General features: G+C 29.5%; 1 protein-coding gene across 1 annotated transcript; it reads left to right on the forward strand.

The window, feature by feature from the left end:
• Positions 1 to 26: 26 nt before the first annotated feature.
• LOC142318805 (serine/arginine-rich splicing factor 1-like) lies at positions 27 to 12,112 on the forward strand. The gene is made up of 2 exons (XM_075355304.1): positions 27 to 1,015; positions 10,641 to 12,112. The coding sequence occupies exon 1, from the start codon at positions 308 to 310 to the stop codon at positions 1,001 to 1,003; it is 696 nt and encodes a 231-aa protein (XP_075211419.1). The 5' UTR covers positions 27 to 307; the 3' UTR covers positions 1,004 to 1,015; positions 10,641 to 12,112.
• Positions 12,113 to 12,650: the final 538 nt, after the last annotated feature.

Below are 12,650 nucleotides of genomic sequence, written 5' to 3' on the forward strand. Positions count from 1 at the left end.
CTGTTGAAATTACAGTATCTGATTTGAACAAATCGTCCATTTTGTGCTTAGTGTTGGAAGAAGTTGTTTTTCGAGGCGTCGGGTGATTACTACGTAATATTTCCGGAGGTTAAGGTTGTAGGTTTTGGTTTTCCTGTTAACGTTTACGTATAAAAGTGTTAATTATTACAACCGTATATTTAAATTAATTTCGTTGTTATAAACATATATGCTGAAACCAGTTTTAGGTGCAAGGTCAGATATTTGTGTAACCGCCGTAATAAGTGAAATTGTCGAGTCGTTAGGTGTTGCTACGCGAACGTGAAACATGTCGGGGAGAAATGAATGTAGAATTTACGTGGGCAATCTACCCCCAGATATTAGAACGAAGGACATTGAAGATTTATTCTACAAATTCGGTAAAGTAATGTTCGTGGATTTAAAAAATAGAAGAGGTCCACCTTTTGCTTTTGTCGAATTTGAGGATCCAAGGGATGCAGAAGATGCTGTGCATGCACGTGATGGATACGATTATGATGGGTATAGGTTAAGAGTAGAGTTTCCTCGTGGAGGAGGACCTCGAGGGTTTAGGGATGGCGGTGGAAGAGGTGGTGGAATGGGAGGTAGAGGAAGAGGCCCTCCAGCTAGAAGGTCGCACTACCGAGTTCTCGTTTCTGGCTTACCACCCTCTGGAAGTTGGCAGGACCTTAAGGATCATATGCGTGAAGCAGGTGATGTCTGTTACGCTGATGTTTTTAAAGATGGTACTGGAGTCGTCGAATTTTTACGGTATGATGATATGAAGTATGCTTTTAAGAAGCTTGATGATTCGAGATTTAGATCTCACGAAGGTGAGACATCCTATATTCGCGTTAAAGAAGATTACAGTGGTGGTGGTAGCGGTGGCTATCGCGATGACAGTGAAGAGAGAGAGAGGTCTAGAAGTCGAAGCGATTCCTATCGCCGTAGCACCCCTAGATATTCTCCAGTTCAGTTTTACTCACGTTCAAGATCACGGTCTTGAATCATTCCTTGTGTAAGTTGTAATTATTATTAGGTTGTAAGATAACAAAAATTCTCAGGTATTATTCATCTCAATCTGAGCTGGAAGGATTAGATGTACATTATATCAGTTCAAGCTGATAAATAGGGCTTTTGTAAATTTTCAATTAAGGAGTTACGAAAGCTGTTAACTTTTAATATAATTTAAGGGTAGTTCTTTTTTTAACATAATACTTCTGTAAATATTTGGCTTTAGTTTTATGTGGAATGTTGGCTCATTACTTGTTATGATGAAGTCTTATTGCTTTTATGGTTTTACTACTGGATTTTTTTTATATATATGCTTCTCTGTTGAAATGCAAGTATTTGTAGCATCTCTTCTCCATATAAAAGGTATAATTAACTATTGTTTTGCTGTTTGTTGATTATTCATCATGCGATGTTTTTAAAATGTTTCATTCTGTGCTGAGCAAGGTAATTAAATTATGGACAGGAATCTGTGTGTTATTAAACCTAATACTTTCTTTTTGCATGTTGTACACATTAAGTTGCTTTTTTATTTTTATATGGTTGCTTAAAAAGGTATTTTATCAAGTTACTATTCTAAATTTTCCTATTTAAATATGCAGTGGTGAATGTACTTAAATGTAGACAAAATGGGGAATTATTTTACTATTTTGAGGAGAAAAAAATTGATTTTGTTTTATTGGTGTATTGGCTGCCTATCTGTATGTGTTGATGTAATTCTTTAGTATTAATTACAATAATAATAATGGGGCCTTACATAAACTATGCTGGATGGTTTAGACAAGCATTAACATCAGTAATTTGTTCTACATGTTGACGATTCATTTTATTAATGTTAGTTTTTCAGCAAGGTTAGTGGATTTGATTAAGTTGTTAACAGTTGCCCAAGATTTTTATCTAGGTTGTAAGATCTTATATTTAGCATATATAAATATTTAAGTATTAAATATAATATATTTTATGTTCAACTACTATATTGAATGAAGTAATATTACAGCTATGTTTTCCATGTTATTTGAGGAGGAAAATCTTTATCTTATTTGTTCCCCATAATTTTTTTATTATTATTTTTGTATTCTGTTAAAACTATTTTCAGCAAATTAATTGGAGAGTACCATGTTTTGCAGTACATAATAAAATGACAAAAATTATAATTAAATCTCCCTAAACAGCCATATTCCTGATGAGTTTGATCTGTTTTGTAATTGCATGGTGTAAGACCTACCCTTGTTTTTTTTGTGAACAGACTGAACTGGAAGTACATATTTTGGTATTAATTCAGTAATTTTAAGGAGTGGTTTAACATGTAGGTAATATATATATAAAAACAAAAGGGAATTCTGAGAAATTACTTGCTCAACTTCAATTTTGTTCGTACTTTAAAATACAATAGTAGATATGTTTAGGATCAGGAAACCACAAGATCTAAATGTCAGAATGAAGGTTTGGACAGCAGGTGACCTGTGCAAGAAGTCTGTGCCACATTATCTGTACTCAGTTGGTTGTCAGTTTTGTGACCTGTTCAGATGAAATCTGTTATATGGAAAGAGGTTAAGGTTATATTTTTGGTGAGAGGAGTTCAGAATAATGAAGGTGACAATGCTTAACACCATCTCATAGGACACTTGGCCGAATTAATGTTTAAATGGAAATATACTCGTGACAGCAGTTACACTACATTTTCGTGCTATTAGTTATGTATACAACAGATAATAATCATCTTGCGAAGAGCATAATCAGTCGCCTACAATGGCTGACTACAAGTTTGATTTTGAGGACTATTAAGGTTAGTTTATGGTGTGTTCTCTGTTCGTAAAGGTAACTTTAACCTCTCTCATCAGAATGGATTACCATCTGAACAGGTTGCGATAAGCTACAGAACTAATTGTTAATTGACTAGCATTCTGATAATGCGGACTTGACCTTGCAAGAGTCACCTGCTTTCCAGCATTAGATCTTATGTTTTCCTGATCATAAGTATATCTATTATGGTATATTAAATTAGGAAAAAAATTGAAGTTCTTCAAGTAATTGCTTAGAATTATCAAAATAAAATTAATGCAGATTTAAAAAAAATCTATGTGGATAAACTTATAACAATATTTGTAGGTGAACAACATAAACATTTGGAAAAACTTACATTATAACCTTGTTTATAGATGTTAAATATCTTAGCTTATTAAAAAGTTAATTAGTGAAAATTGCCTATTTAATAAATCTAATGATAAAAGTTATAACCTGAGAAAGCTATGTCCTTTTATCAGTCAAATACAATTTAAAAATAATACTTTTAAATTATTAACTTGATTATTAATTACAAAGAGAACAACAGGAATTTCTTCATCTTCTTAGCTCATAACTTTCTATCCGTAAGAAGTAGAATTATATCAGTTCATAGAACCTTGTCATTTTTTTTTCTTTACCATACTGTTTGTCTTCCTGTTGCCTGACTAGTTCAGTGGCTTCATTTTTGTTTGGTCTATGCCCTTCTTTGTAACTCCAGGTATCCCTCAGTAGTGATTCATACAAACCATAGTGTTATACATTGACTAAATGTAAATGTAACGGTTTCTATGTATGACCACATGGCATTTTTCCAACAGCATGTTAGAAACCATTAAATTTATGTGTGATTTATTGAGTTATTTTTTTATTTACCCTTTGATTTGACTGAAATCATCCAATAAAAATCTTACAGAAGTATAAAAAAATGTTATGGTCCTTTTCTCATCCATCCCTCAACCTTATACCTCAACCTTGTTTGTGTTATCACCCTCCCCACAATTTAACTTATAATTTTGGTTACTTGAACTTGTTAAAATTTACTTAAGTTTAAATTTAATTTAAACGGGAAGAAATTTCTGGGTTTTATCCAGTGTAATAAATTATAATTTTCTTTGTTTTAGAGTAATATTTTGTTAGTTTCAACAGGTTGCATTATATAAGGTAACGTGAATATAATTTTTGTTTTCTTTCCGTACATATAGCTTTATAATTTAACCAAACCAGTCTCCTGTGAATCATATAACATGTTACATTGTTTGTGTAAGTTTAATAAATCAAAATGATAAGCTTCATTGGAACAGGTGGGGGGTGAAACAAGAAATTAGAAGGATGGGAGAGGATAACTAAAAAAACCAATATTACCTAATCTTTGTTGCATATCAAAAATATTGTTCATTATAAATAAAATCTCGCTTCCTATACCTCAGAAATATTATCAGTTTATTTTATAGTAAAACAGCTTCATGTATTGATACAATAAGTTATATGTTTTCTATAATTTCAATAATTAATTTTTACTATTATCTCTATGAAAAAGACTAAGCAGAATTTTCAGGATATTTGACAATAATACTGAAGGAGCAATGTGAAAATGTACATTATAATATGCATTTGTTATAAGATTATAAGTAGCAGTTCTAAATATTTACATTTTTAACTTACGAAAACTTGCATAACCAAATTTCATCAGCAGTAGTTGCTTTAAACCATAAATTTTGATTACATAAAAATACAGGTTATATAAATATATAATCTGTTTTACATAAAAAAAAATTAAATTTGAGAGTACTTTATATTAATGGCTGAATTTTAAGTAATGTTATATCATCCCCCACATATTGTGGTAATCTAATTATTTCATAATGACTTGTCTGTTTTTATTGGAGCTATGAATTTGGTTTAATCTGATTTAAATTTTGGCTTTCATCCTTATGACATATTAACATGTCACTTGACTGTCATATTAGGGGGAAAAATAAGATTAAAATCTTCTACATAATACTTGTAAAGTACTTTGTTTTTAATGCTTCATTAAAAATATGTTGGAGAAATAGAGGTAAAATGATAAATTCACAGAAAATATTTTTGTTGAAAAAACAAAACTTGTATTTAGACAAAATATAGTATATTGATATACGTATTATTTGCTAGTACACAGAATCGACATAATCTAACTCAACACAGACGCTCACTTTGCTCACTAACCTCATCTAATTAACGTTAAAAATAAAAATGATATACAATAAGTGAATATAAAATTTTGGCTGTGAAATTTATATCTGTGTAATGTTTTTCTTTCTTGCAAAAATTTCACTGCTTTTTCAGTAGTGTTAAAATCTCTTAACAATTGAAGCAAAAGTGTATGGAGCAATTCTATTCAGTGATGTAATAACATACAAATCACAAGTAGTCAGAAGAAATAAATATGAACACAGTGACTCTTCAAGAGTTATTATTAGTTATTTCTCAGATGTAATTTTAGTTTACATTTAAAAAATGATGATAATTCAACTATTAAAATAAATAAAAAATTGAAAAGGTGGTTGTCTAATTTCGAAAAAGAATTAAAAATATAATCAAAATGTTAATTAAAACATCTTATGAAAAAATATGTTTTTGACACTTTCCTGGCTGTAAGTTATATGCTTATGGCATCAACTATTTAGTTTTTAAACTCTGATTGCCATTTGATTAAAATGTAAATAAAATATTAATTATGAATTAAAAGTAGAAAACCCAGTATGTGTGGATTGGCTTTATGATTATAATATTTTTAATTTTTTTTTTTATAACCTCCTTTTATAACTTATATAATGTATAGTTTTATATATAAATATTTATTTATATTTTTTCTTAGATACTCCTTTGTAGCACTTATTTGTATACTAGATGACTTTCAAATGTTTTTGGCTGTTCAATATGGAAAAATGTTTATAATTTTGGTTTTATCACCTCTAAAATTTAATTTGTTTATTTTTTGAATAATAAATCAATAAATTTCATCGCTTACTACTCAGCCATTGCTTGACTACTCGTAGTCATTATTACATTCCTATAAATATATTAATTACATACATGCGAAATAGATTGGTAAAGTAAATAATTTATTCTGCCAATCTATTTATTTTGTCTGCATTATGATAAATTACTTACTTATTAGCCAATTAAGGTGTGGCTGTTAGAGATCAATGATGCTACTCTTAATAAATACGAAGGTTATTTTTTTAAAGGTCCGTTCGATTGCAAAATAAAAACCCAGAAAAAAAATCTGATGAACCTTTGCACATATGTGTTGCGCAGCGTCTCTAGTATGGCCTTTAATCACGCCGCGTCACTTCGTTTAGTTCTAAACATGCAGCTAGCACATAAACATGTCTACAACAATAGCATCTCCCGTCAAGTGTGAAGTGCGTGCGGTAATTCAATTTCTTCAGGCTGAAGGGTGTAATGCAGCTGAAATTCATCGATGAGTAAGTAATGTGTACGGTGAAACTTGAATGAGTGACAGCAAAGTGCGACAATAGTGCAGGAACTTTAAAGCAGGATGTACGGATGTTCATGATTTAGGCGGTCAGGGAAGGAAGTGAGTGTCAACTGATGATATCGTTGAGTGAGTGGATGAGGCAGTTCGAGAAAATTGTCAGTTTACAATTTCTGTATTGAGTGAATCGTTTCCTTAAATTTCAAGGTCAGCTCTCTACACCATTGTGAGTGAGAGACTTCAATACCGCAAACTGTGTGCAAGATGGGTTCCCAAGATGCTGTCCAACCATCACAAAACAATGAGAATGGACGCCTCCCTAACGTTTCTCCAGCACTACCACAATGAAGGAGAAGGAGAAGATTTTTTGTCACAGGGGGACACATGAAACGCTGGCTAGGAGGACAACATTTTGGCATAGACATCGAGCTGCAGACCAGCGTAAAAACATGGCTGAAAACACAGGCAGACGATGGTATTGGAAAGTTGGTACCATGCTATGACAAATGTCTAAATCGGAGTGGTGACTATGTAGAGAAATAGCGTAACTATGTAAGTACTTGTTACAAATAAAAAATTTTTTATTTTCACTGTGGTTTTAATTTCGTGACCGATCAGACCTTGAAAAAGAAATAATCCTCGTATCTATAGGTTTAGTCTAAGAAAGATTGTTTACTTACACTGTGATCTGTCATTGTGTTTGGCCCGTTCTTGCATGCAATTCTTGTATAAATATATAAACTGTTCATCCAACTTAAATTAAATTTTTAGAGATATCACATAGGCTTTGGCCTAAACTTTAAAACAAGTACTTATATTTTGGTATGTGTAATTTTTAAATAATTAAACTCTGAAAATGGGAAATGATTTAAGTTAAGTATATTAGTTTTACTTGTTTTATAGACTGTGTGTGGAATATCATGGTGGTTATTTTTAAATTGCATTGCATGTAAAATTATTTATTTCTAAATAGATTGTTTATTACTGTAGATGTAAGCAACAATCTATGTTTCTGTTTTAATTATTAGGAGATTGTTTAGTCATATTGTTAAAAGTAGTTTTTTTTTAGAATCCATGAATTTTTCCATGTTTGCATTAACTTAACAGAAATTCTTTTTTTAATTGACCGTAATTTGTTATTGCTATAGACAATGCTGAAAATAGTGTAAAATGATTAAATTTAATTGAATTAAAGAGTTTTGTTTTATTTACGTCAAAGCTCTTGCACTGTATTATTATTATCATTATCATCATCATCATCATATTGGAGTGTCTACTCTAATTGTAGTATAACAACAACAGTACTATCTTTTACAGATTTAATGGAATTAAATTTTTTTATCTCAAATAACTTTCTATAGAGTTAAAGTATATTTTGTTGTAGTATTTTGTCTTATTGCAGAATCCTTTTTTAGTTAGTAAATATATGATAATAGTTCAATATATGATGAATTTCTATAATGGTGTAATTGAATTCAATTTTTAAAATGGCTTATCATTTTTTTAGCATCTCATATCTGCAAAATTCATGGATTTTCTTAAATTTTGAAAACTAGTGTCCTTGCTTGTGGTAATTATGTCTTATAATTATTTGATGAAATGTTTTAATTTAATCTTAATCTTTTAAGCAGTTTTGGTATATTTAAGAAAATTTGTGTGCTAATTGTTTGTATATATCAAACAATTCAAACATGATGAAAATTCAGTTTATTATTTTGGTGGGGGGGAGGGTTGCTACTTTTTATAAGCATGACTACTATCTATATGTTAAGAGGAGTACTCTGTAATAATAGAAATTTCCTGAAAATTATCAGTTAAAAAAATAGTCTTAATGTGTAGGTATCTCTGTGCTGCAGTAAAATAAGTTATTGTTTCAATATAAAATTCCTTTGACCAATATTTTCTTAATTGGCTCACTGATAATGTTAAGTAATTTGAACTTAAAAATTGTCTTATTGATTATTTTATGAAAATGCTTTTAATTACTGTATGTACTGTTTAGTATTACAAGAATCAACTTATTACAGTTAACATTAGTCAGAATTGTATAGGCTGTTTTTGAGAAATTCAATTCATAATTTAAAAATGTTTATGTAATATAAAGAAGTTTAATAATTTTTAACTGGTAAAAATTAGTTGTGGTAAAATTATGAGCAGGCATAATTGTATTATCTTTACTTGATCGTGGGCGGGGTGGTGAATTATCCCAATCAGATACAGTCTGTATGGGTTAACCTTTTCCTCTACCCTCCACTTTCCTTATCTTTCATTGCTTATTTTCTAGATAGTTACTGAGAAAACATCAGCTCTCATCCTGACCATTTTGCTTTGCTGTCATTTTCTGTGGCTTTTTGGCTTAAGTTGTAACTCAGTAACTCATGTCTGAAGTTGAACAAAAAAAGCTGAAATTGTACCCAAAGTGCTTCTATTCAGTAAAGGAGTACCTCTTACTCTTAAAATTGAATCTATATTAAATTTAAAAAAAAGAACATTAAATTTCTACCAGAATCATACTTTGAATTTTGAAAGCAAAATAGCCTATCATGTTGAAAGTAGTTGCAGCTTATTATTAATTTCTTTTAATTTTTATTTTGTTATGATAATGTTGCATGTGTTTGTTAATAAAATAGATATTAATAGTGAAACCTTTTTTTATTACCTTGTGGCTGGAAATCTGAACATATTAAGTTTGATTTCACAAGATTTTAAATAAAATGGGTTTTTATTAAGCTTCAATTTCCCTGCATGAATGAATTTTATTTACCCCTTATTAGTTAGCTTCTTGTATTTTGTCTATGAAAAGGTTTCCAAAAAACACTTGATTCTTCTTTTCTTTTTTTTTAAATATTGCACATCTTCATTTATTAATTTGAATAACACCCAAAAGTTTGCTAAATCTTTTCAAGTGATTTTATAATTTCATAAATGCATTTATTCAAATTAATAATTTTCTTTTTAACTTAATATTATTCTAAAATTCCATTTCAAATTAGTTAATAATTATGTAGCAATTTTGTTCTTTGTAGAAATATTTGTTAATATTTTTTAACTTTTGGGTCTATCTTCTTTATTTGTTAACAGTTTTGTTTCCTTTGTAAAGTGGAGTGGTAGTGGTAATATTTTGTAATTGTAGATTTGTGACTGAACAGTGATGAAGAGGATAATTTATGGAATTGTTTCTTTCCATTTCGGGGTGTTGTGAGTTATAATAGCAGTGTTAATGGCCACTATTTAGGATGAGTTAGTTAAATTTTTGTGATCTGGATGCCTGGATCAACAACATCTGGATGCTTGGATCAAATCAGTTGGATCAACATCTGGATGCTGGGATTTGTGAACAAATTCAGTTTTTAAGTTCATTGTGGAACAACGCAATAAAAACCTTTTATTAGGAATCCCTTGGATTTCAATGTTGGATTAACGTATAGGAATTCAGATTCATGGCTTAGCACCATATGGAATTCTTGTACATGGTAATGTGTATTGAATGGATGAATTTAGGATCTAGAATTTAGAATATTATGACACATTTAAGGATATCTGGTTTTTTTTCTTTTGGAATTCATTTATATTGCTTGACACAGTGAGGATGTCCAGTAAACTTAATAACAAGGATGAATTTGTGTGTACATATTTACCCTTACTCTAAATGGAGAACAAAACATATGGATAGGAAATTGAAATGATTTGTTGGACCGTACTGTTATACGTTAAGGATTTTGTACGTATGGAATGGTGCAACAAGGATATCTTATAGGAATTAATAAGACAATGAGTCTGTAATCGATCTCAGTATTTCCCAGTCTTTACAGCCAGATTCACGCCCAAATAGGGGAAATATGTATATCATATGGATATCTTGTACAGCTACTTCATAAATAATAAAGATTTGTGTTTCTTGGTATTTGGACATCAAAAAGTACAGATAGGAAATGATTTGATTGAATTTACTTCTGTAAATTACCCGGACGAGGAAAATCATTAGGATTCCATTTTTGGGCATTTCACAATAGTTGTAAACGTAGGACTTAAGTTGAGGAATCAATTTATAATGTTATGAATTTTATCCTTCTTTTTCTTCCGGATACAAGGATACAACCCGACAGAAAACTGAATCTTAAATGTTTGTGTTTGTAATGTGTGATACTATGAGGAACTATAAATTTTCATTGAGGCATAACATAAATAAAATAAGGATGTCTTTGGAAAAGTTCATGGGAAAGAACAATTAGTGTTGATGAAATATCACTCACTGATGTCAGCTATATGGATGTGATTTTTTTTTTAATTTAAAAAAAAACCCAAAAAAACATTGTTACTGACATTATATTTATTTATTTTTGTCTTGTCTTTTTTCTTTTTACAGATGAATATGAATGAACCGTAACTTTTCAGTTGAATTTGAATGATAACCAAACTGTATTTAGGCATAAATGTGGTGATTAATTGATTAAACAACATGGTATGATACAGTACGCTTAAATATTTTTAACAGCGAAAACAACATAATTATGCACACTGATTAATCATTTTATATTCACTACATATAAATATGTTATTAGGTGTTTTCATTGAATTCATATGATGTGTGTGAAAGGTATAATTTAAATAAAAGTAAATAATGTAATGTACCTAACAATAAGTTGTAATTATTTTAATTTTGAAATAATAGTTTAAGCAGTGAGAAACTTTTGGTTTCAATTATGGTTCTTGTGTAAATGTAATATTGATTTATCAGTACAAACATAGTGAAATTTTAGAGTGATTATATGTATAAATTATAAATATAGTGGTTTTTTATTTTCTTAATTAGTCCATTATTGACAGTAAATAAGTGTAACGGCATGTTATTGGTTTTTGTGGGAACATGTGTGCATATTATGATATTCATGTTGTAGACATGATTTTTTTTATAGTGTGGGAATTTTGAATTATGACTTACTGAAGTATTTTTTTTAACAGTTCATTCATAGGTTTTGTTTGGTTATTTTTTTTATAGATTCATTTGTTTATGGGATCAGCTATATATTTTTAGAATAGCAGTTTTGTTTATGCTTTTTAAATTTGTTAACTACTATGATTTACCTAATTCTTTTTCTTTTGTAATTCAATTATGTGCGATAAATAAATTAATATTTCTCTTTTCAATTTTTTCATATGTCTATAGTTAAGTTTAACGACTCAGTTTTAAGTCATTTTATTATAATATTGTTATATTCTTTGTGTAGGTGAAGTTTAGTTTTGTAGAAGTGGGGAATGTTTCAAATTACAAAGTTTTTGATTAGTAAATCATTGATTTTAAGTTCTTTCTAGTTTTTAAATGTTTCCATTTATATTATCGATTGCAGTATTTTATGAGAGAATGTTTTATACTTAAGAAAGTGTTTCCAATTGATACTGCATTCCACAAGAGGTTAAAGTAGAAATAAACAGATAAGCACTTCCAATGGGTAGTAGCATTTATCTTAATTTTTAATAGTGCAACACTGACTCTCATAGGTTTAGGAACATTGTATTGTTGTGCTGTATCAATATTTATGATGTGAAATAGTTGAGAGAGTACATTGAGTACAAAAATTTATAATCATGACTGCATGTAATGTACCAGATAATCGATCATTACTATAATAATTACAACAGTACTAAGAATATCAGATTTTAAAATACTTAGATAAGTTTACATAGTGTTGAAGTCTGACTAGTCGGCAATAATAGTTAGAGGATTTGTTTAAATCTACTTTTACTTCTTGTGGGCTTTCCTATAGATTTATATCTGTAAGCCATTCAGTTCATTGTCAAAACAGTTGAATAATAATAATAAAAATTATTCTTTGTTTACATTCTTTTGTGAAGTTATTGTTTTAAATTAGTTTCGTATATGTGTTGTTCTTAACTTGATTTTTTACAGTTTAATTTTCAGCTTAAATATAAATTGAGTAAAATCTTGTCATTTGCAAAGATAAATTCTCTTGTAAAACAAGGAGAAATTATGTGCTAGATTTTGTACATAACATTACAGCTGTTGTATAATGAATACTTTATAATTTGACATAATTTCACCATGTTTCTACATAAAAGAAATGCAGTCAATAAGTATATTGTAGGTTTTCAGTCTAAGGTATGCTGTCTCTCTCTCTCTCTCTCTCTCTCTCTCTCTCTCTCTCTCTCTCTCTCTCTCTCTCTCTCTCTCTCTCTCTCCTCTCTCTCTCTCTCTCTCTCTCTGTTTGTGAAATAATTTGCTGCCTTGGTTTAATACCTCAGTTGGTTTAAAATTATTCTAAGCATCCTTTTATTCGCTGGTTCATTGAAATAAATAAAAGCCTTTGTTTTGATTATATCCCAAATTATTTTTATTATAATAATCAAACTTATGCTT

The sequence above is a fragment of the Lycorma delicatula genome, chromosome 2 (genome assembly GCF_047948215.1).
Source record: "Lycorma delicatula isolate Av1 chromosome 2, ASM4794821v1, whole genome shotgun sequence".
Lineage (NCBI taxonomy): Eukaryota > Metazoa > Arthropoda > Insecta > Hemiptera > Fulgoridae > Lycorma > Lycorma delicatula.